This window comes from Oryctolagus cuniculus, chromosome 2 (assembly GCF_051225735.1).
Source record: "Oryctolagus cuniculus isolate XC-2025 breed Fujian yellow rabbit chromosome 2, ASM5122573v1, whole genome shotgun sequence".
NCBI classification, from domain to species: Eukaryota; Metazoa; Chordata; class Mammalia; order Lagomorpha; family Leporidae; genus Oryctolagus; species Oryctolagus cuniculus.
Window position 1 is genome coordinate 90,926,811 of NC_142868.1, and position 25,638 is coordinate 90,952,448.

Here is a 25,638-nt window from a genome sequence, read left to right on the forward strand (position 1 = left end):
TTTCTTTCTTTCTTTTTTTTTTAAGATTTATTTTTTATTTATTTGAAAGACAGAGTTACAGAGAGAGGTAGAGACAGAGAGAGAGGTCTTCCATCTGCCGGTTTACTCCCCAGATGGCCAGAGCTGTGCCAATCTGAAGCCAGGAGCCAGGAGCTTCTTCCGGGTCTCCCACGTGGGTACAGGGGGCCAAAGACTTGGGTCATCTTCTACTGCTTTTCCAAGGCTGTAGCAGAGAGCTGGATAGGAAGTGAAGCAGCCAGGACTCAAACTGGTGCCCATATGGGATGCCAGCGCTTCAGGCCAAGGCTTTAACCCACTGCTCCATAGCGCAGGCCCTATGGTGGTTATTTCTAATGTAGGACTTCCTTCAGTATTTCTTGTAAAGTTGGCCTGGTGCTTTTTCTTTTTTTCTTGTCTAGGACATATTTATTTCTTCTCCACTTTTTTTTTTAATTTATTTTATTTTATTTTTTATTTATTTGACAAGTAGAGTTACAGACAGTGAGAGAGACAGAGAGACAGAGAGAAAGGTCTTCCTTCCGTTGGTTCACTCCCCAAATGGCTGCCATGGCCGGCACTGTGCTGATCCGAAGCCAGTAGCCAGGTGCTTCCTCCTGGTCTCCCATGCTGGTACAAGGGCCCAAGCACCTGGGTCATCCTCCACTGCCTTCCTGGGCCACAGCGGAGAGCTGGACTGGAAGAGGAGCAACTGGGACTAGAACCTGGCGCCCATATGGGATGCTGGTGCCAGAGGCGGAGGATTAACCAAGTGAGCCACGGCGCCAGCCCCTATTTCTTCTCCACTTATAAAAGATAGCTTCACTGGGTATAATTTAAAAAAAATATTTATTTATTTGAAAGGCAGACTTACAGCGAGAGAGAGAGAGAAAGAAAGAGAGAGAAACAGAGAAAGAGAAAGAAAGAGGTGTTTTCCATCCAATGGTTCACTCCCCAAATGGCCACAATGGCCAGAGCTGGGCCGACCCGAAACCAGGATCCAGAAGCTTCTTCCAGGTCTTCCATCTGGGTGAAGGGGCCCAAGGACCTGTGCCATCCTCCATTGCCCTCCCAGGACACAGCAGAGAGCTGGATCGGAATTGAAGCAGCCGGGAATTGAATAGGTGCTCACATGGGATTCTGGTGCTGCAGGTGGTGGCTTTACCCACCATGCCACAGCGCTGGCCCCTGGGTATAATTTTCAGTTGGACTTTTTCCCCCTCCTGCAAGACCTTGAATATATAGTCTATAGTTACACTCTCTTCTGGTCTGTAGGTTTTCTGCTGAGAAGTCTGCTGTTAGTCTAATTGGCTTTCCTTATTTATTTATTTGGAATACAAATCAAATTTGTTTTTCATTTTTAAAAGGTTATGCATAAATAATTTATTAATACATTATATTCTCAGGTCACAGAAAATGCATGATTATTACTACAGCACAAATCAATTCTCTTGTTAATGTGATATTAATACAAATAGAACAGATTCAGTATAATTCATAGGTACAATTCAAAGGACATAATGGTACTTTCCTTCCTCCCTCCTCTTGTCTGTTCTTTCTTATTTTTTTGAGATAACGTTGTTTTAAATTTATATTGTGGCCTTCTCCTAGCGGCGCCAGTACACTGGGTTCTAGTCACGGTCGGGGCACCGGATTCTGTCCTGGTTGCCCTTCTTCCAGGCCAGCTCTCTGCTGTGGCCCAGGAGTGCAGTGGAGGATGGCCCAAGTGCTTGGGCCCTGCATCCCATGGGAGACCAGGAGAAGTACCTGGCTCCTGCCTTCGGATCAGTGCGGTGCGCCGGCCGCAGTGCGCCGGCCGCGGCAGCCATTGGAGAGTGAACCAACGGCAAAGGAAGACTTTTCTCTCTGTCTCTCTCTCTCACTATCCACTCTGCCTGTCAAAAAAAAAAAAAATTATGTTGTAGTCAAAGGCTTAATCAAGTAAATAGTAAAAAGTTCATCAGGAATATAGGCAAGGGCTATAAATAATAATGAAATGAAATATTTTGGGGTTTTCTTTGTATGTCATTTAATATTTTTCTTTCACTGTCACTGTCTTTAGGATTCTCTCCTTGTCTTTAACTTTTTTCTTTTAAAGAAGATTTGTTTATTCATTTAAAGGCAGAGTGAATGAGAGAGTAGCGGAGCCAAAAAGACCTCCATTTGCTGGATTCCTCAATTGGCTGCCATGGCCAGGACTAGGCTGATTTGAAGCCATGAGCCTGGAACTCCTTCTGAGTCTCCCACGAGGGTGGCAGGGATCCTATCTTCTTAACAGTGTTTTATAGTTTTTAGTAAACAAGTCTTTTGCCTCATTGGTTAACTTTGTTCCTAAGTATTTTATTATTTGTCACATTATTATTACTGGCATTATTTACTTAATTTGCTTTTTATATAGTTTGTTGTTACTGTATGGAACTATAATTGCTTTTTGTGTGTTTTTCCCCCAAAAAACCTTTTATTTATAGTATAACAACTTTATGTATTTCATAAATACAACTTTAGGAACATAGTGATTTTTCCCACCGTACCTGCTCCCGCACTCCTACCCTTCTTTCTCCTCCCTCTCCTATTCCCATTCTTATTTTTTACTAAGATCTATTTTCAATTAACTTTTTATACATACCATTAAATCTGTCAACAAATAGTATGAAAAAAGCCTGTTCCTCAATAGTTGAGACAAAGGCTGTTCAAAGTCAGTGCATCTCAAAGTGTCTGTTTCACTTCCGTGGATTACCTTTAAGGTCCTCTATCAGTTACCACAGATCAGGGAGTTATATGGTATTTGTCCTTTTAGGACTGGCTTATTTCACAAAGTGTAATGTTTTCCAATTTCATTCATTTTATTGCAAATGACAGGATTTCTTTTTTTTTTTTTTACGGCTATGTAGTATTCCATAGTATACATATCCCATAGTTTCTTTATCCAGTCTTCAGGTAACAGACATTTGGATTGATTCCATGCCGTAGTTATTGTGAATTGAGCTGCAATAAACATGAGGTTACAGATAACTCTTTGATATGCTGATTTCATTTCCCTTGGGTAAATTCCCAGGAGTGAGATGGCTGGGTAATGTGGTAGATCTGTATTCAGATTTCTGAGGTATCTTCTCCATACCGTCTTCCACAGTGGCTTTACCAGTTTACATTCTCAACAAAAGTGGATTAGAGTACCTTTTTCTCCACATCCTCGCCAGCATTTGTTGTTTGTTTTGTGTTTTGTAGTGTGCATCTTTGCTGCCCCATTAATACTATACAAAAGGACTCCCTTCACAATGTTCTTTTTTATTACTAATATTTATTTATGACAAGGATAAATGCACTTTGAGAAATATCAGGATATCAAACTGATAACCAGACTATAAAATGTATATAACATCCTATTAAAAATGAACGGCAAACTTTTTTGGAGGTATTTACAAAGAGCCTTTACTAAAATAGTCACGCATGCAGTCGTGTAGGAAACAGCAGTGAGATCCCAGGAGGAGCCTCAAACACTGAGAGTGCTTAAGGAGGACAGGGGAGATTGCAGAACATACTGGGAAAGGGCTCTTAAGAGCAGCATAAGGAAGACAAAATCTCACCATAAATATGTACCTGACTAACATAGCGTGGTAAAGTCCCTAGAATTTTCTATTTATTTGAGAGAGAGGAGGGTGGTGTTTACTCCCCCGACGCCTGCAAAAGCCTGGGATCAATGCTAGGAGGCAGGATTGAATTCAGATCTCTGACATGGACGTCAGGAACCCAGTTACCTGAACCAACATTACTGCTTTCCAGGGTCTGTACTAGCAGGAAGCTGGAGAAGGAGCCAGAGCCGAGCAGTGAACCTGGACATTGTGATATGGGATGCCAGCAGGTCAACTGAATTCTTAACTGTTAGGGTAAACACCTGCTCTGTGCTTGCTCTGCCTATCCCCAATATTTTTTTTTTTTAAATTTATTTGACAAATAGAGTTAGACCGTGAGAGGGAGAGACAGAGAGAAAGGTCTTCCTTCCATTGGTTCACTCTCCAAATGGCCGCCATGGCGGGCGCTGCGCCGATCCGAAGCCAGGAGCCAGGTGCTTCTCCTGGTCTCCCATGCAGGTGCAGGGACCCAAGCAGTTGGGCCATCCTCCACTGCCCTCCCAGGCCACAGCAGAGAGCTGGACTAGAAAAGGAACAACCGGGACTTTTTACCCGGTGCCCATATGGGTTGCTGGTGCCACAGTGGGAGGATTAACCAAGTGAGCCATGCTGCTGGCCTCCTGTCCCCAATATTTTTAACACAGACTTGGGAGAAAAAGATTAAGGAAAGCAAATCTTTTGATTATTTGTCAAAAGCCTTGGTCTAGATTCTTTCTTTCCTTAAGTCAGAATAGTGTCTCTGCTTACTCTTTTTTTTATAAATAATTGAGAGTTCATTTTTTTATCTCCTTGTCAGTCTGTTAAAATCATTCAACCTCTCACATTCAAAGACTCTTGTCCAGTAATAGTTAACAGTACCAAAAATGGTCTGGGCAGAGTGCTTTCCAGTCCCAAGATGAAGTATGTCTAATTCCCTGGCAAAATGTTTTACAAAAAGAATGTTCAGGTTCTTCTCACCTACAAGAGACCTGGCCATGAATATGGATGATTCCTTAATAATTGTATAATGCAGTATAATGAAGTAGTTTTCATTCCTGTTCCTACTTTTGGCATCATTACTCAACTTGAGTAGAAAGAAATTCTACCAGGGCACCAAATTTCCCTGATTTTTTTGAATGTTTGAACATTACAGCTTATAGTTACAGTATATAGCATTTTAATATACATAAAGATGATAAATGGGTTACTGTAATTAAGCAAATAAGTATGTCCTTCCCACACAGTTAGCTTTTAAAAAAAATTTGTGGCAATAGTGCTTACAGTCCTTTTAGCAATAATCCTGAATACGATTCTATTTTATTAACTATAGTCCTCAGATTATATATTAGATCTCTAGACTTCTTCATTGTATATCTCTACCACTTCATATCCTTTGACCTATATCTTTCCATCTTCCATGTCACTGTTACCACTGCTTTGATCTCTTTCTTTTTTTTGAGTATTTTATTTTTTACTTAGAAAGCTTTTATTTAAGGTTTACAAACTTCATGCATTTAATATATACAAATTTAGGAACATAGTGATTCTTCCCACCTGATCCCCCCTCCCTCCTGTACTACCACATGTCTTCCTCCTCCTTCTCCTTTTCCATTTTTATTTTTTACAAAGATTTATTTTCTATTAACTTTATATACATTAGATTAACCCTATACCAAATAAAGAGTTCAACAAATAGTATGAAAAAAGCAAAAACTATTCCTTAACAGTCAAGGCACCAGCTATTCAAAGTTATTGCATCTCGAAGTGTTAATTTCACTTCTATAGATTACCTTTTAGGTGCTCTATTAGGTATCACAGATAAGGGAAGCATATGATATTCATCCTTTTGGATTTGGCTTACTTCACTAAGTTTAATGTTTTCCATTTTCATGCATTTGGTTGCAAATAACAAGATTTCATTTTTTTCCACTGTAGTATTCCATGGTGTACATATCCCATAATTTCTTTATCCTATCTTCACTTGAAAGACATTTGGGTTTATTCCATGTTGTAGCTATTGTTGAGCTACAGTAAGTAGGGGGGTTATAGATGCCTCTTTATTATGCTGGTTTCATTTCCCTTGGGTAAATTCCCAGCGTGGATGGCTGAGTCATATGTATTCAGATTTCTGAGGTATCCCCATACTCTTTTCCATAGTGGCTGTACCAGTTTTCGTTCCCAGGAGTGGATTAGAGTACATTTTACCCCACATCCTTGCTGCCTTCTTTTTATTTGTTGGACTGTAAGATTTCCAAAGATTTGTCTTTTAGCTTGGATATTCTTTGTTGTGCCTCACCAAGTTTGTTGTTAAGGGTTTCCGCCACATTTTTTTTTTTTTTTTTTTTATGGTGAAAAAACATATATTTAGAATTAGCCAGCTGGACTCCGTTCAGATGATCCCAATTTTGTTGGCAACGTCCAGAGCATCATATTCCGGAGCCAGCCGCACATACGCCTTCTTCTCTCCGTCAGGTCTGATCAGGGTGTTGACTTTGGCCACATCAATGTCATAGAGTTTCTTCACAGCTTGTTTGATCTGGTGCTTGTTGGCCTTGACATCCACAATGAACACCAGTGTGTTGTTGTCTTCTATCTTCTTCATGGCCGACTCCGTGGTCAGGGGGAACTTGATGATGGCATAGTGGTCAAGCTTGTTTCTCCTGGGGGCGCTCTTCCGAGGGTATTTGGGCTGCCGTCGGAGGCGTAGCGTCTTGGGCCGCCGGAAGGTGGGGGACGTGCGGATCTTCTTCTTCTTGTGGCTGTGGACGCCTTTCAGCACTGCCTTCTTGGCCTTCAAGGCCTTCGCTTTGGCTTCGACTTTAGGAGGGGCAGGAGCTTCCTTCTTCGCCTTCGGCGCCATCTTGGTGAAAAAGGGCGCCACATTTTTCATTTGATTTGTTGAATTTGTTTTTCATATTTGATTTTTATTACTCTTTAAAATATCAGTTTCATGGTAAAAATTTTATTCATGTTATGTATGGATTATTTTTTTTTTTTATTTTTTTTATTTTTGACAGGCAGAGTGGACAGTGAGAGAGAGAGACAGAGAGAGAAAGGTCTTCCTTTTGCCGTTGGTTCACCCTCCAATGGCCGCCGCTGCAGCCGGCGCACCGCGCTGATCCGATGGCAGGAGCCAGGATCCAGGTGCTTTTCCTGGTCTCCCATGGGGTGCAGGGCCCAAGCACCTGGGCCATCCTCCACTGCACTCCCTGGCCATAGCAGAGAGCTGGCCTGGAAGAGGGGCAACCGGGACAGAATCCGGCGCCCCGACCGGGACTAGAACCCGGTGTGCCGGCGCCGCAAGGTGGAGGATTAGCCTATTGAGCCACGGCGCCGGCTTGTATGGATTATTTTATTTCTTGTGTTTGCTTCTGAGTATTTCTATGATCAATCTTTTGAAATCTGTTTCCTGCATTTCATCATATCTTTGTCTTCACATTCTAATGTTGAAGTGTTGTTGTGTTCTTTGAGGGGGTCATGTTGTCTTCTTTATTCTTGTTTCTTGAATTTCTGTGTGGATTTTTGGCATTTGTGGTATGTTGTTTTTTTTCCGCTTGATTGCTTTTATCTTTGGACTGTGCCTCTGCGGCTTGGTGGAGTTTCTGTTCTTTCATTGAATACCCAGAGATGTGTGCTGGGTGTAGTCTGGGAGCTCTGGTCAATCTCCAGGGTGCGGTGACTATCAAAGGTGATGCCCAAGTTAGGCATTGTAGATCTACTCTTTTTAGCAGAAGATCAATTAGCTTATTGATTAGCTCTGTGGACGTAGTTACTCTCTCACCTCCTCTCTTCTGTGGTGAGCAGTGCCCTGTCTGGGTGTTAGCCCACAATGGGTGCAGTATTCTCTGCTGTCCCTGTTCCCATTGCAATGACTCATTCCAGGCAGTCAGGGAGATCTGAGCACGTGGAACTGCTCATAATGATTGCCCATATATCTCTGCTTTGTTTTCTACCTCCGTGTAGTTGGCATTTTTTTTAGATTCCATACACAACAATCATACAGTATTTTTCGTTGTTGTGTCTGGCTTAGCATTATTTCCTCTAGTTTCATTCAAGTTATGGCAAATGACAGGCTTTTTTTTATAAGACTGAGTCATAGTCCATTCCATTATATGTGTGTACATGTATGAGTATTGCGTTTAACCATTCATACATTGAGAGACCTTAGATTGTTTCTATATTTTGGCTACTGTGAATAATTCTACACTGAAGATGGGATTGCAAATATCTTTAGAAGGTGGTGAGTACATTTTCTTTGGGTGTATACTCAGAAGAAAGATTGCTGACTATATGTTAGATCTATTTTTAATTTCTTTATGAATAGCATTGTATTTTCCACAATGACTGTACCAATCTGCATCCCCACCAGAAGCATATAAGGATTTCCTTTTGTGTACACCCTTACCAGCATTTACTATCTCTTGTCTTTTTAATGATGGCCATACTAACAGGTGCGAGGTAATACTGCATTGTGGTTTTGATTTGTATTTCCCCTGATGATTAGTGACATTGAATACCTTTTCATATACCTTTAGGTTACTTTTATGTCTTCTTGCAGAAATTTCTATTCAAGTCATTAGTCTACTGTCGCTCCCCCTCTTCGTGGAGGAACGACACAGGACCCTGCGCTGTTCTTTCGTCTGCTCGGCCCTCCCCGGGTTTGCTGCTGGTTCTTCCCGGGTTGGCTACTGTCCCTTCCACCTCCGTGGAAGGGCGGTTCCCCCTGGCCACATTCCCCACTTCCGCAGGGGAGCAGCACACCGCCGGCCGGCTCTCTGGGGGGCTGCACAGGTGTTCCCCTTAGATGTTCCCCTTAGATGTTCCCCTTAGATGTTCCTGGTGCATGCCGTCTCTCTCCTCCTTTATAGTCCTCCTCTGCCAATCCCAACTCGGCTGCCCACACGCCGAGTACGCTGCTCTCCTCCAATCAGGAGCAAGTCCTACAGCTTATTGGCTGAACTGGAGGCAGCTGTGTAGAAGCTGTTTTCTTCTCTCCCAGCGCCATATTGTGGGAGAGCAGATGCATAGAATAAGTCTTAATTCCAGTAACTTAGTCTAGTCCGAATTGCTCCCCACAGATCCCCCTTTCTTTTTATTTTTTGGCGTTGATACGCGCCTGTCTTCGGTGTCCCGCGGCACACACTCTGCTCTACTTGCTAGAGTTGCCACAGGTTCTTACAAGTCCTATCAATCAGGCAAACCGAATCCGGGTCCTCTCTTCGCCATGTTGTGAGGAGGTTTTTAGGCGCTGATGCGTGCCTGTCTTCGGTGACCTGCGGCTCATACTCTGGTCGAGCCGCCTGCTGGTGCTTACCGCCTTACTAATCAGGCAGACCGAATCCAAGCCTTCTCATTGCCATATTGTGGGGAGGCCTATTGGTGTTGATTCGTGCCTATCTTCGGTGACCTGCGGCTCATACTCTGGTCGAGCCGCCTGCTGGTGCTTACCGCCTTACTAATCAGGCAGACCGAATCCAAGCCTTCTCATTGCCATATTGTGGGGAGACTATTGATGTTAATAACGTGCCCGTCTTCGGTGACCTGCGGCGCATAAGCTGCTAGCCGCCCGCAGGTGCTCATCGCCTCACTAATCAGGCAGACCGAATCCAAGCCTTCTCATTGCCATATTGTGGGGAGGCCTATTGGTGTTGATTCGTGCCTATCTTCGGTGACCTGCGGCTCATACTCTGGTCGAGCCGCCTGCTGGTGCTTACCGCCTTACTAATCAGGCAGACCGAATCCAAGCCTTCTCATTGCCATATTGTGGGGAGACTATTGATGTTAATAACGTGCCCGTCTTCGGTGACCTGCGGCGCATAAGCTGCTAGCCGCCCGCAGGTGCTCATCGCCTCACTAATCAGGCAGACCGAATCCAAGCCTTCTCATTGCCATATTGTGGGGAGGCCTATTGGTGTTGATTCGTGCCTATCTTCGGTGACCTGCGGCTCATACTCTGGTCGAGCCGCCTGCTGGTGCTTACCGCCTTACTAATCAGGCAGACCGAATCCAAGCCTTCTCATTGCCATATTGTGGGGAGACTATTGATGTTAATAACGTGCCCGTCTTCGGTGACCTGCGGCGCATAAGCTGCTAGCCGCCCGCAGGTGCTCATCGCCTCACTAATCAGGCAGACCGAATCCAAGCCTTCTCATTGCCATATTGTGGGGAGGCCTATTGGTGTTGATTCGTGCCTATCTTCGGTGACCTGCGGCTCATACTCTGGTCGAGCCGCCTGCTGGTGCTTACCGCCTTACTAATCAGGCAGACCGAATCCAAGCCTTCTCATTGCCATATTGTGGGGAGACTATTGATGTTAATAACGTGCCCGTCTTCGGTGACCTGCGGCGCATAAGCTGCTAGCCGCCCGCAGGTGCTCATCGCCTCACTAATCAGGCAGACCGAATCCAAGCCTTCTCATTGCCATATTGTGGGGAGGCCTATTGGTGTTGATTCGTGCCTATCTTCGGTGACCTGCGGCTCATACTCTGGTCGAGCCGCCTGCTGGTGCTTACCGCCTTACTAATCAGGCAGACCGAATCCAAGCCTTCTCATTGCCATATTGTGGGGAGACTATTGATGTTAATAACGTGCCCATCTTCGGTGACCTGCAGCGCATAAGCTGCTAGCCGCCCGCAGGTGCTCATCGCCTCACTAATCAGGCAGACCAAATCCAAGCCTTCTCATTGCAGTATTGTGGGGAGGCCTTTCTATTTCTCTATTTCTCTATCTCCGGGCATTCCTATTTCTCCCATTTTACTTCTGTCTGCCAACATTCCTATTTCTCTCATTTTACTTCTAAATTTCTGTTTCTCTTATCCCCGCGGCTTCCCGGCGCCTCGCCCTGCTGGCGCCCGCCCCGAGGCTGCTTCTCGGCGGCTCTGCACAGCTTCCCGGTGCCTCGCCCTGCCGGTGCCCGCCCCGAGGCTGCTTCTCGGCGCCTCGCCGCCCCGCGTTCCCTATCTATTCACGCCCCGTGCTCTTTCTGCACGCGGCGGCTTCCGCGAGTCACACAGCCCCAGCTCACGTCTCCGCCACTAGTATTCAATCTAAGTTCCCCGGGCTAACCTGGCGAATTCAACCTAGCGGCCCACGTCTCTGGTTCCAGATCTTCGCCTCTTGCTCCCCGGGGTGACTTGAATTCCAAGCTGGCTTACGTCTCCGCCTCGGCCTGCACTCGTGGCTTCATCCTCCCTAACATTTTTCTCTACCCGGTATGTTTCCCTAAGTTTTCTTCCAACAATATTCCTCCCTCATTTCTCCTGGCCTCTCCCCACAGTCCGTATCCAAGTCTAAGTTTCTTATAGGTTTCACTTTCACTTTCAACCTGCAGTCCGTATCTGAGTCTAAGTTTCTTCTTGCTTTCACTTTAAATCCTAACTTCTTTCCCACAGTCCATATCCGAGTCTATGCCTAGGCTTTCAATAGCTTCTTCCGGCACCTTTTCCGTCCGGCTTTCCCCTAGGCTCTTCTAGTCTCTCTCTCCGGTATTTTCCACTTCTTCCCTCCTAGGTTTCCCATCCGAGTCACGGCACCATTATGTCGCTCCCCCTCTTCATGGAGGAACGACACTAAACCCTGCCTGGGCTTCATATCCGAGTCACGGCACCATTATGTCGCTCCCCCTCTTCATGGAGGAACGACACAGGACCCTGCGCTGTTCTTTCGTCTGCTCGGCCCTCCCCGGGTTTGCTGCTGGTTCTTCCCGGGTTGGCTACTGTCCCTTCCACCTCCGTGGAAGGGCGGTTCCCCCTGGCCACATTCCCCACTTCCGCAGGGGAGCAGCACACCGCCGGCCGGCTCTCTGGGGGGCTGCACAGGTGTTCCCCTTAGATGTTCCCCTTAGATGTTCCTGGTGCATGCCGTCTCTCTCCTCCTTTATAGTCCTCCTCTGCCAATCCCAACTCGGCTGCCCACACGCCGAGTACGCTGCTCTCCTCCAATCAGGAGCAAGTCCTACAGCTTATTGGCTGAACTGGAGGCAGCTGTGTAGAAGCTGTTTTCTTCTCTCCCAGCGCCATATTGTGGGAGAGCAGATGCATAGAATAAGTCTTAATTCCAGTAACAGTATAGTCAGTTGCTCCCCACAGTCTACTTTTACTGGTTGTTTTGTCTTTCTGTTGTTGAGTTGAATGAGGTTTTTAAAAAATATAGTTTGGATATTAACCCCTTATCAAATACATGCTTTGCAAATGTTTTCTTGAAATACACAGACGGCATTTTCATTTAGTTTAGCTTCTGAGGAAGCTTTAACAAGTAATCAAAAACACTGTGGTACCAACAGACAGATAGACCAGTGGAGCAAACATAGAGTATGGCCAACTCATTTTTGATAAGGGCACCATGAAGACATAGTTGGAAAGGATACTACAAATATTGCTTGGAAAATTGATTTTGAAATGTGAAAGAATGAAAATTTGACCCTCATTTTACACCACATACAGAAATCAACTGAAAATCACAAAATACCTAAATGAAGGACTTGAAGCCATAAAACTCTTAGAGAAAACACCAAGGAAAAGCTCTTGGCCTTAGCAATGATTTTTTGGATATCACACCAATAATAAATAAGTGGAATTATCTTTGATAAAATTTTAATGTGTCTTGGATTTTCAAAGCTCTGAGATGTATAGGTGTATTTCCTAGTAGTTTTCAAAGCTAAAATTAGCTAGTATGACTATCTGAAAACATTTTTTTAAAAAGATTTATTTATTTATTTGAGAGGCAGAGGCAGAGACAGAGAGAGAGAGAGAAGTCTTCCATCTGCTGGTTCACTCTCAAAGTGTCTGCAATGGTCAGAAGTGAACCAATCCGAAGCCAGGAGCCAGGAGCTTTTTCTGGATCTCCCATGCAAGTGCAGGGGCCCGAGGACTTAGGCCGTCTTCCACTGCTTTCCCAGGCCATTGCAGAGACCTGGATCAGAAGTGGAGCAGCCAGGGACTCGAACTGGCACCGATTTGGGATGCTGGCACTGCAGGCCATGGCTTCACTTGTTTTGCCACAACACCAGCCCCTTAAAAATATTTTATTTTATAGTTACAGAGTAAAAGACCTAAACAAACCCACGTATAGCATATCAAAATTATATTTCTATAAAATCTAGCATAGACAAGTTCTTTTTTTTTTTTTTTTTTTTTTTTGACAGGCAGAGTGGACAGTGAGAGAGAGACAGAGAGAGAAAGGTCTTCCTTTGCCGCTGGTTCACCCTCCAATGGCCGCCGCTGCAGCCGGCGCACCGCGCTGATCCTGGCAGGAGCCAGGAGCCAGGTGCTTTTCCTGGTCTCCCATGGGGTGCAGGGCCCAAGCACCTGGGCCATCCTCCACTGCACTCCCTGGCCATAGCAGAGAGCTGGCCTGGAAGAGGGGCAACCGGGACAGAATCCGGCGCCCCAACCGGGACTAGAACCCGGTGTGCCGGCGCCGCAAGGTGGAGGATTAGCCTATTGAGCCACGGCGCCGGCTTGACAAGTTCTAATTGGACAATTTTTAAAGCCCATCTCTTAACCATGATTCTCAGGAATTACTATAAAATCATAGCTCAAGCTGAAAACCAGTCATATAGGAGTAGCTGAAATTCTGCCCTGTGTAGTCTGCCTCTTGACTTTCTTTTACAACATTCCCAATAATAATGGGAAGGAGGGGAAACAATATGAGAATATTGTCCTGCAAAATGAAAAGAGAATGGGACAACAACATACAGCTAGCTTCCAATATTTGAACTTTCACTATGTTAGATAAATAAATTAGTGCTGTCTTATAGAACTAGATAATTTATAAGGTTTCTTGTTGCTGAGAATTTTTATTTTGTCTTTCAGTATAAGTGATATCTTTGAAATCTGTTTTCTTGGAGGTATAATACATTACAACCAAAAATAGTGAATTATTATGTGGTAGTTGAAGTCATGTCTGTATTTATTATCAATAGATACTAATTTTCATTTCTGTGTACTTTTGTTAGCTCATTTTCTACCATTTAAAATACTCATTTCTTGTTAGTGATGACTTAAACGTTTTAAGAATGAGTAATCACTGTGACATAAGGGTTTTTTTTTTTTTTTGATGTTTCAGAGGTTCCAGAAACTTCAGCAGTTGCAGTGCAGAGGACTTTGAGAAGTTAACTCTGAATAAAGGAGGAAACTGCCTTCTTAATATTCCCAAGCCTGATGAAGCCTATAGTGCTCCCTTCTGTGGGAATAAACTGGTGGACCCTGGGGAAGAGTGTGACTGTGGTAATCCAAAGGTTAGTTCAGTTATTTATCTTGGCTTTGTAAAATTACCGTGATATACATAGAAAGTAACATGGTTTGACCTGAGCAATTCTTCAGGAGCTAAAGTAAAATCTATTGCCAAAGTGAAGTTTGTTGTTTTGTTCCTGTGGATGTATACCTGGGATTGGTCATCTGCTCATTGTATAACGATTCCATCTGTTTTATAGTCAAAGAATGTGCCATATTTCTTCTTCTTCTTCTTTTTTTTTTTCTTCTTTTTTTTTTTTTTTTTTTGCTCTCTTCTACCATTTCTATTATGGTTATTGGCTTATGTATTTATATTAAAAAACCAATCTGTTTTTATGTGGCTCTTTACTTGGTATTTTTCACCATTCTGCACTGCATTGCAGAAATATCTATTTCAGTTGGATTTATTTTAAAAATAAACTGAAGCTGACCTATTAGCCAGAATCCTTCAGTATCAAAATACTTGCTACTCAAACTAGCATTCTCCCTTTATTAACTCTCAGTTCACTTACTGCTCTCTGCCCTTAAGAGTCACGGTGAGTTCTTTTTTTTCTGTCTGCTTTCAAAGTTCTGTCTTTTGATATGATTATAATGTTTCTTGTTGATCTTTCTGATTCATCTTATTTGAGGTCTTTTGGGCTTCCTGGATCTGGACGTCTATTTCCTTCCCCAGATTTGGGAAATATTTCTTTGAAGATGCATTTTGGAATTCTCTCTGTGCTCCTGTGGGACTGCCAGCTGCTTAATGGTGGTCTATGAGTTCTTGCAGCTCTTTGCACATTTCTTTCTTTCTCCTACTATGGCTGATTTACAGTGATCAGTGTTTGAGGTTGCGGAGTCTTCTACTTGCTGTAGTCTGCTGTTGCATTTTTTCTTGTTTTTTTTTTTAAAGTTCTTTTTTATTATATTTTTTATTTACTAATACACAGAGAACAGATTTCATAGAAACCATTCTAAGAATACAAAAATAATTTCTTCCTTCCCTCTCTCCCCCTTCCTTTCTTTCCCTTTTTTCTTCTAATTTTTTTTGGTGATAACATACTTTTAATTTACTTTATAATCACAGAGTCAGTACTCCTCTAAACAAAGAGCTCGGCCTGCGCCGCGGCTCACTAGGCTAATCCTCCGCCTAGCGGCGCCGGCACACCGGGTTCTAGTCCCGGTCGGGGCCCCGGATTCTGTCCCGGTTGCCCCTCTTCCAGGCCAGTCCTCTGCTGTGGCCAGGGAGTGCAGTGGAGGATGGCCCAGGTGCTTGGGCCCTGCACCCCATGGGAGACCAGGAAAAAGCACCTGGCTCCTGGCTCCTGCCATCGGATCAGCGCGGTGCGCCGGCCGCAGGGCGCCAGCCGCGGCGGCCATTGGAGGGTGAACCAACGGCAAAGGAAGACCTTTCTCTCTCTGTCTCTCTCTCTCACTGTCCACTCTGCCTGTCAAAAACAAAACAAAAACAAAACAAAACAAAAAAACAAAAAACAAAAAACAGAGCTCTACAAGTAGAAAGTAGAGAGACTATTCTGCAGGAATACAGAAAAGGGTTGTAAGTGATAATCAGATCACAAAATGGACATTTTGCTCACATTTATTTAGTTTTTTTGAGTTTTTATATTAGCTACCACACATTGGAGAAATTGTCTTTGTGAGTCTGGCTTATTTCACTAAGCATAATGGTCACAAATGCATCCATTTTGTTGCAAAAAACAGGATTTCATTCTTTTTTATGGCTGAGTAGTAGTCCATTGTGTATACTTTTTAATTTTTTTTTAATCCAGTCACCAGTGAATGGGCATCTGGGTCAATTCCATTTACTTTACTAAACCAGGATGAGGAACTGTGGCAAGTGCCCACCTCCTGGTTTAACTTGCTGTCTTGTTTCTCTGTAGCCCGCAGGGGTCTAATGTATTCTAGGTTCTACAGGTGCTCAGATGCAGGTGAATTAGAAGCTTTCTCCTGATTGTATGTGCTATGCCATGGACTCAAATTATGGCAAGGGAGTGTCTCTGATGATTCTTCTGGTTGTGGTGTGGCTAGGTTTTGCAGTTACCTGGGTTTGGTAGGCCCTCAGCTAGTTTCTGAGTTTCTCACTTATGGAATCGATCAGCACATTGCTGTTGGACAGATACCTGTATGGTAGGAGAATATGACTTCTATTCCACCACCTTGGTGATGACACTTTTATTTTTATGCATAAAATATCAGACTTAATATATTATGTGTACATTTTTTTCTCTTACTGTATGGGATGCTGGCACTGCAGGTGCCGGCCCCCAGATTTTCTCTTCTTTCATGAAGCCATCTGTCTGTCTTGGCAATGGTTTTGCAAAAAAAAAACAAAAAAAAAACAAAAAAAAACAACAACAAACAAACATATTATATATATATAAAACAATATATATATGTAATTTACAGTGTCAAATAAAAACAAGTTTAGATTTACTTAGGGAAAGGATTTATTTGGAAGAAAGACTTTTGCATTAAGGACAGTGCTGTGATCTCAGAAATCTTCAAAAATCTCAAAATCACAGAGAAAAAGTAAAAAAAAATTAATAGAGGTCAAGCAGAAATAAGGAGAATTTTTGTAAATGGTAAGCTGTAGACACTAAGAGAAATGGCCAGTGATGTTCTTTTTTTTTTTTTTTTTTTTTTTTTTTTATTTTTGACAGGCAGAGTGGACAGTGAGAGAGAGAGACAGAGAGAGAAAGGTCTTCCTTTTGCCGTTGGTTCACCCTCCAATGGCCGCCGCTGCAGCCGGCGCACCGCGCTGATCCGATGGCAGGAGCCAGGATCCAGGTGCTTTTCCTGGTCTCCCATGGGGTGCAGGGCCCAAGCACCTGGGCCATCCTCCACTGCACTCCCTGGCCATAGCAGAGAGCTGGCCTGGAAGAGGGGCAACCGGGACAGAATCCGGCGCCCCGACCGGGACTAGAACCCGGTGTGCCGGCGCCGCAAGGTGGAGGATTAACCTATTGAGCCACGGCGCCGGCCGCCAGTGATGTTCTAATACGAATGTGTCTTCTGTGGCCAGTCAGTTTCCAGGAGAAAATGGCAAGGGGGGTGGCGAGGCAAGTTCTACCTTTGTGTGTGTACACATGCAGAATTTGTGGTTCTGTAGGAAAGAGGGAAGGCTAACTAAAGTTTGGTCAAGATTAAGCAAAGGAAAAGAATTGGCCAGTTGTGTGCATTTATTTATTTATTTTCTAAAAATTTATTTATTTGAAAGGCAGAGTTATAGAGAGACAGAGGTAAAGAGAGAAAGAGGTCTTCTGTCTGCTGGTTCACTGCCCAAGTGGCCACAATGGCCGGAGCTATGCCGATCCAAAGCCAGGAGTCGGGAGCTGCTTCCCAGTCTCCCACGAGGGTGCAGGGGTCTAAGCACTTTGGCCATCTTGTACTGCTTTCCCAGGCCATAGCAGAGAGCTAGATTGGAATTGGAACAGCCAGGACTGGAGCTGGCGCCCATAAGGGATGCAGGCATTGCAGGTGGCAGCTTTCCTGCTACGCTACAGCAACAGTCCCCCAGTTATATGCATTTAGTCAACAGTAATCTGAATATTTTTAAAGTGTACAGACTGATAAGTTTTGTCTCTTGGATATTTTCCTATTTCCTACTTTTAGATCACTATTTTTAGACATTTGAAACCATCAGGATAATGAATCTGCTCTCACCCCCCAAAATTTTCATGCCCTATCGTCATCACTTCTGTTCACCCCTTCTGGTTCCCCCTTTTTCCTCAGGTAACTGCTGTTCTTTATTTCACTATACATTATTATGAATTTCCTAGAAAATTCCACCAATGGAATGCCGTTTTCTTTTGGTCAGGCTTTTTCTCGTCATAATTAATTTGTGTGCCAGCTGTGCCAGCAGCTCATTTTTTTTGTTGTTGTTATTATTGAGTCCTGTGGATATATTGCAGGTTGTTTATATAATCATCTGTTGATGGATGCTTGCATCATTTCAGCTATATTACAAATAAAACTTCTGCATACATTCATATGTAGTCTTTATGTGGACTGAGGCTTTTATTTCTCTTGGGTAAATACCTAGGAGTGAAATGACTTGGCTATATGGTGGTTGTATATTTAACTTTTCAAGAGACTTTCAAACTGTTTTCTAAAGTGGTCGTACCATTTCTTATTCCCACCATCAGTGTATGAGAGTTCTGCTTCCTCAACAGTATTTCACATGGGCAGTCTTCAATTTTAGCCATTCTCTTAGGTGTGAAGTGATGCTTCATTGTGGTTTTAATTTGCATTTTCCTCATGACTATGGATGTTGAACTGATTTACCATCTGCATGTCTTGTGATGATGTGTGTCTGCAACTCTCTCATATAAAAGAATTTATTATTTGTTATTAAGTTATTTGAAAGTCAGAGTTATACAGAAAGAGAAGGAGAGGCAGAAAGAGAGAGAGAGAATGAGAGAGGTCTTCCATCTGCTGGTTCACTCCCCAGTTCTCTGCAAGAGCCTGAGCTGTGTCAATCTGAAGCCAGGAGCCTGGAGCTTCCTCTGGGTCCCCCACATGGGTGCAGGAGCCCAAGCACTTGGGCCATCTTTCACTGCCTTCCCAGGCCATAGCAGAGAGCTAGATCAGATTATGGAGCAGCCGGGACTTGAACCCGTGCCCACAATGGCATGCTGGCACTGCAGGTGGTAGTTTTACCCACTATGCCACAGTGCTGACCCTATCTTTAACTTTCAAATGAAGAATCTTTAAAAAAATAAATCAGATCTGGGGGCAGGCACTGTGGCACAGTGGGTTAATGCCCTGGCCTGCAGTGCCAACATCCCATATGGGCATTACATATGGGCCGGTTTGAGACCTGGCTGCTCCACTTCCCATCCAGCTCTCTGCTATGGCCTGGGAAAAGCAGTAGAAGATGACCCAAGTCCTTGGGCCCCTGCACCCACGTGGGAGACCTGGAAGAAGCTCCTGGCTCCTGGCTTCGGATTGGCCCAGCTCTGGCTGTTGAAGCCAATTGGGGAGTGAACCATCAAATGGAAGACATCTCTCTCTCTCTCTCTCTCTCTCTCTCTGCCTTTCCTCTCTCTGTGTAACTCTGACTTTCAAATAAATAAATAAATAAATAAATCTTTAGGCCGGCGCCGTGGCTCAATAGGCTAATCCTCCACCTTGCGGCGCCGGCACACCGGGTTCTAGTCCCGGTCGGGGCGCCAGATTCTGTCCCGGTTGCCCCTCTTCCAGGCCAGCTCTCTGCTATGGCCAGGGAGTGCAGTGGAGGATGGCCCAGGTGCTTGGGCCCTGCACCCCATGGGAGACCAGGAAAAGCACCTGGCTCCTGGCTCCTGCCATCGGATCAGCGCGGTGCGCCGGCTGCAGCGGCGGCCATTGGAGGGTGAACCAACGGCAAAGGAAGACCTTTCTCTCTCTGTCTCTCTCTCTCACTGTCCACTCTGCCTGTCCAAAAAAAAAAAAAAAAAAAAATAAATAAATCTTTAAAAAAAATCAGACTCTGAGCATAAGGAGAAATGTACTCATGGATGCTTACGTCCCTTTATTATTAAGCATACAGTTAGGAACTGAATGTTTGTTTCTCCTCCAAATTCATGGGATGAAGTCCTAATCCACCAGCCTGGCTGTTTATGGAGATGAGGCCTCTAAGAAAGTAATTAATGTTAAATGAGATCATGATGGTAAGACACTGGTCTGATAGGATTAGTGTCCTTTTAAGAAGAGACCCTGGACACCTTGCTAACTTTCTTAGTGTGTGCATACACTGAGAAAAGGCTGCGTGAGCACATGACAAGAAAGCCGCCATCTGTAAGCCAGGAAGAGAGCCCTCACCAGAAACTGAATTGGTAGGAACCTTGGTCTTAGACTTCTAGCCTATTTTATTGTGGTAGTCTGAGCACAGTGAGGCATACATCTCTTTGATTTTAGTCTTTTGAAATGCACATATTTTGAGGTCTGTTTATTGTCGAAGAGATACTGATTAAAATCCAGGATGTACAGCTGGCGCCGTGGCTCACTAGGCTAATCCTCCGTCTTGTGGCGCCGGCATACCAGGTTCTAGTCCCGGTCGGGGCGCCAGATTCTGTCCCGGTTGCCCCTCTTCCAGGCCAGCTCTCTGCTGTGGCCCGGGAGTGCAGTGGAGGATGGCCCAAGTGCTTGGGCTTTGCACCCCATGGGAGACCAGGAGAAGTACCTGGCTCCTGCCATTGGATCAGCGCAGTGTGTTGGCTGCAGCGCGCCAGCCGCGGCGGCCATTGGAGGGTGAACCAATGGCAAAGGAAGACCTTTCTCTCTGTCTCTCTCTCTCACTCTCCACTCTGCCTGTCAAAAAAAAAAAAAAAAAAAAAAAAATCCAGGATGTAAGTGCCTGTTACTGGGGAGTAACTGTGATAGCCAGGTAAGAATGATATGAATTTTAGTTTTAAAAATGAGAAATTTATTGGGAAGGTGTTGTAGCATAGTTGGCTAAACCATTAGTGGCATGCCTGCATCCTGCATCTGAGTGCTGATTTGAATTCTGGCTACTCTGCTTACAATCCATCTCCCTGCTAATGTGTCTGGGAAACAGCAGAAAACAGCCCAAGTATTTGGGTTCCTGCCGGCCACGTGAGAGACCTAGATGGAATTTCTGGCTCCTGGCCCAGACCTTGCAGTTGGGCAGACATTTAGAGGAGTGAAGCAGATGATTTTTGAAAAACTGATTCCTTTCTCTTTACATTTCTCTCTTTCTCTCTCTTTCTTGCTCTGCCTTTCAAATAAATAAATCTTAAAAATAATTTATTAATGCATTATGATGCTGATAATTCATTTCTCTTATTGATAGTCATTTTGTATTCACAGGAATGTGAATTGGACCCTTGTTGTGAAGGAAGTACTTGTAAGCTTAAATCATTTGCTGAATGTGCATATGGTGACTGTTGTAAAGACTGTTGGGTATGTAATTCCTTCCTATTAGGAACAAAAAACCATAAAATTAATGGATTTCAAAATTTATTTTCTAAGATCCCTAAAAGAGCAGTGTTTTTATTGTATTACTATAAGATAAAGTTTTATGTCAGTTGTTTGTGATTTGGAATGTTTTCTTGAATGATGAATGATGTATTATCTGTTGATTTTTTTAAATGGAAATGTCTTTTTTTCTCCTGGTTTTCAAAGTAATATATGCTTATTAAAAAAATTCAACAATGCCAAAGTTGAAGACAGAATAGAATGTAGAATATGAAAGACCCTCTGTCATTTTATACTCTTCATTTGCCATGTTTTATAATTTATGGTTAACATAGTCACTCTTTCTATATAGGGGTGTGTGTGTGTGTGTGTGTGTGTGTATATAAGTAGGTGAACAAAGATACTTTTTTTTTAAGATTTTTTTTTTATTTGAGATGTATAATTACAGACAGAGAGAGAGAGACAGAAAGGTCTCCCATCTGCTGGTTTACTCCCTAGACAGCCGCAATGGCTGGAGCTGTGCCAATCCAAAGCCAGGAGTCAGGAGCTTCCTCTGGGTCTCCCATATGGGTGCAGAGGCTCAAACACTTAGGCCATCTTCCACTGCTTTCCCATGCCATTTGCAGATAGTTGGATCGGAACAGGAGCAACCGAGATGTGAAGCGGGGCTCACGTGAGATGCCGGCACTGCAGGTGGAGGCTTTAGCCCACTATGCCACGGTGCCAGCCCCGATAGATATGTATTTTTACCTCCTGCATTTTTCAGAAAGATATTAGATATCTTTTTTTGAAATTCATGTAGTTCTACATGGTTATATGTTAGTACTCCTTTGTATAACTACACAATTTTTTTATCTAGTCAACTAATGATGGGCATCTAGATTGTTTATAAGAGAAATTCATTTTTCTGAGTATGCATATTAAAATTCTTATATATATATTTTATATATTTTTCAAGAAATGCACCAATCTTCTACCAACAGTGGTATCAAATAGTTGTTTCCTTATGGTAAAATTGGTTACTAGCAAGTGCCATAATCATAATTATTTCAATAGATGTCAGATGTTTTGTTTTTATTTGCTTTACATTACTTTTCATTACCAATGAGATTTTTTTCATTTTACATATTTATATATTTTATGTATTTCATGTTTATGATTTTTATGAGTTGCCTGTCATTGACTTTTATTTAATTTTCTTTTGAGTTATTTAATTTCATGTTGTTAAAACCCTTTTAGATATAAATACTCTGGTTTTGGACTTGAATGCTGTGTGGAAATTGTCATGTTTATTTGTTTAACTTAAATTTTATTACCCTAGTTCCTTCCAGGAGGTTCTTTATGTCGAGGAAAAACCAATGAGTGTGATGTTCCAGAGTACTGCAATGGTTCTTCCCAGTTCTGTCAGCCAGATGTTTTTATTCAGAATGGATATCCTTGTCAGAATAACAAAGCCTATTGTTACAATGGCATGTGCCAGTATTATGATGCTCAGTGTCAAGTCATCTTTGGCTCAAGTAAGATACTGTTACTTACACTGATTAATTTTCTTCATTTTTTTTTGCTTTGTAGTCTTTAAAAAAGGAAATCAGACATTATTGATAAAGTTGAAATTGTATTGTTTCCTGTCTCCTATCATATCTTTCTTCTTTCTCCAGAGGCAGTCATAGCCATGAAGTTACATTATGCAGACTCAGTTGGTGCTTTTGCTTTTCCCATCTTTCTATCTTTCGTGTGTAAAACTTACCCTTCCCCCAGCACATATGTGCATGCACACAAACATACACAGGATCACTTTCTAGTTTTCCTAATGTGAAGCTGTAACCATGAGTTTTCTGTTTGCTGTTGGTCACTCAGAATGTTCTTGAGATCTATCTATATTGATACATTAACAGTACATTAGTACCATTGGTTGAACTCTTTAATTAACACACAATTATTCTTAGTCATTTAAATTTAACTGAAAAGTGATCCGTGTTAAATATAAGAGTGGGAGTAAGAGAGGGAAGAGATGTATAGTTCGGCACATGCTCACTCGGACTTATCCCTAATGGTGGAGCTAGAAATGGGCCAGGGGATTACAAATCAATCCCATCAAGGTGGCATGTACCAATGCCATCTTACTTGTTAAAGTGATCAGTTTGAGTACATAATTGATCAAAAAGATAGGATTAAGTGACAAAGGGATTACATAAATAAGACCAATGTCTGCCAATAATAATTGATAGAATTAAAAAAGAGACTATGATCCTACATGGGAAGCAGGATACGCAGCAGACTCATAGAATGGCAAATGCCCTAAATAGCACTCTGGCCTCAGAGTCAGCCCTTAAGGCATTTGGATCTGGCTAAAAATCCCATGAGAGTTTTGCAGGCATGGAAAGCCAAGACACTGTGGCAAAACAAACAAACAAACAAAAAATAACCTAAATGAAAGATCTCTGCAAGTGAGATCCCAGCGGGAAGAATGGGCCATCAAAGAAGGCACTACCTTTCTCTGAAAGCAGGAGAGAACTTCCACTTTGAATATGGTCTTGTCTAAACAAGATCTGAGATTGTGAACTCAAGAGGCTTCCATAGCCTTAACAGCTCATGACAAGAGCTTCAGGTGATTACTGACATCATAAAAGAGTGTCAGTTGTTAAATCAACAGCGGGAGTCACTGTGTACCTGTTCCCCATGTAGGACCTCTGTCCTTAATGTGTTGTACTGTGTGAATTAACGGTAAAACTAGTATTCAAATAGTACTTTACACTTTGTGTTTCTTCGTGGGTGCAGTCTGTTGAAATCTTTACTTAGTATATACTAAGTTGATCTTCTGTATATAAAGATAATTGAAAATGAATCTTGATGAAGAATGGGATGGGAGAGCGAGTGGGAGATGGGATGGTTGTGGGTGGGAGGGAGGTTAAGGGGGGGGGGAGCCGCTATAATTCAAAAGTTATACTTTGGAAATTTATATTTATTAAATAAAAGTTAAAAAAAGTACACTAAGTTATTCCATTAGTAGTAGTAGATGATGATTTAGTTATCCTTTCTTTTAATGCTAGGTATTTAACATGTTTTGAATTTTTCCCCCATTTTTCCTTTATAAAGTTTTTATTTTATCAAAGCTATAGACACAAACAGCTAAATTACTGTCTAATGTTTACTATGAAAAAATAAATCCTATTACTACACAATATCTGTATTCTTTGAGGCAACCTCTTTTAGCTGATATTTTTGTTAGTTGCTCTAGAATTTAGATAATTTTTGATAATGCTACTTTTTGGTTTTACCATTGTAGGCATTAACTATTAATTTCTCACTATGAAAGATGAAGGATAGTTTTCTTTCTTCCTGTTCTCTAAACCTTTGACAATTCTCTTTGTACTCATGTTCATTTTCTATTATCCATCTTTCTGGTTCGGGTTGACTATCTAATTTTAGTTATAGCCGTGTTGACTATTCACAACTGAAATATGTAGTATATTATTTTTCTCTAAAGGTAATAACTAACTCCTGTCCCTCCTCCAATTGGTTAGTTTTCTAATGTTTCTACTTACCATTATCTGAACTACTGATTGTTAATCGGTGGCCTGGTATTGCCTTGAGGTGATTAGAGGCATCATAAATTCTACTAATTTAAAACTGTTTGAAGAAGTGTGAATAGGAGGCTCTTATTTTTCTTGTTTTGAGTGATTTCCCTCTCAATTAGCCAAGTTTCTGTATTGAATTAGAATCTGTAGGGTGTGTGTATGTATGTGTGTTTGTATGTGTGTGTATGCAGTCAACCTTCTATATCCTTGGGTTCACATCTGCATATTCAACCAAACTTGTTTAGAAAATATTAAAAAAAAGAAATTGTATCTGTATTGAACATGTACAGGTCTTTTTGTTATTATTCCCTGAACAATACAGTATAATAACTTATTCAGCATTTAAATTATATTAGGTATCACAAGTAATCTAGAAATGATTTGAAGTATACAGGAGGATGTATATAGGCTATAAGCAAATACTATGACTTTTTATATACTAGACTTAAACATCCTTTGACTTTGATATCAGTGATAGGTGGGGGGTCATGAACCAGTCCTGCATAGATATTGCGATATAGTGTTCAGTATACTCAATGACCCAGTATCAGGAGAAGAGCCATTTCTTTTTTTTTTTTATTTATTTTTTAAGGAATACAGATTTCCTAAGCACAACTTTAGTAATATAGTTATTCTTTCCACCATAATTTTCCTCCCACCCATATTCCCACCCTTCCTCCTCCCTCTCCCCTTGCCAGTCCCATTCTCCATTAAGATTCATTTTCAGTTAACTGTGCACAGTGACTCCTATTGTTAATTTAACAGTTAACACTCTTATGTATGACATCAGTGATCCAAGCATCTTGACATGAGCTGCCTAGGCTATGGAAGCCTTTTGAGTCCACAGACTCTCTCAGTATTTGGACAAGGCCATAAACAGAGTAGAAGTTCTCTCCTCCCTTTAGAGAAAAGTACATCCTTCTTTGATGGCCACCTCTTTCCACTGGGGTCTCACAGAGATCCTTCATGTAGAACATTTTTTGCCACTGTATCTTGGCTTTCCATGCCTGAAATGGAAGAGCCATTTCTTAAAAGGAGAGTAGTTACCCACAAGGATGTCAGGGCCTACTTCAAAATCCTAAAGGCCTTTACTGTGATTCATCCCTAGGGATTGCCAAAAGCTCTAGATAACATTCCTATTTGCCCCTGAAAATTAAGTACCATTTGATCTGCTGGGTGAAATGGCCTGAGTAGCAGATCATATTGCATAGAAATCTGGACATGTTCTGGGCTCTCCTCAAAACTAGTATCTTTTTGCCCAGTGAGTGAATACTGAAGTGACAACCAAATGAAGAATGTATTGCT

General features: G+C 42.5%; 2 protein-coding genes across 2 annotated transcripts in view; one reads left to right on the plus strand and one right to left on the minus strand.

Moving 5' to 3' along the window:
• Positions 1-25,638, plus strand: part of ADAM9 (ADAM metallopeptidase domain 9) — a 137,392-nt gene that overhangs the window by 50,663 nt on the left and 61,091 nt on the right. Inside the window, exons 12-14 of the mRNA XM_002720772.5 lie at positions 13,671-13,842; positions 20,648-20,740; positions 22,077-22,272. Of these exons, the coding sequence (XP_002720818.1) occupies positions 13,671-13,842; positions 20,648-20,740; positions 22,077-22,272 (461 nt within the window). The remainder of the gene's footprint in view (positions 1-13,670; positions 13,843-20,647; positions 20,741-22,076; positions 22,273-25,638) is intronic.
• On the minus strand, positions 5,929-8,600 carry LOC138848516 (large ribosomal subunit protein uL23). Its single transcript, XM_070068582.2, has one exon. It carries the CDS (start codon positions 6,493-6,495, stop codon positions 5,995-5,997), a length of 501 nt encoding a protein of 166 aa, XP_069924683.2. The 5' UTR covers positions 6,496-8,600; the 3' UTR covers positions 5,929-5,994.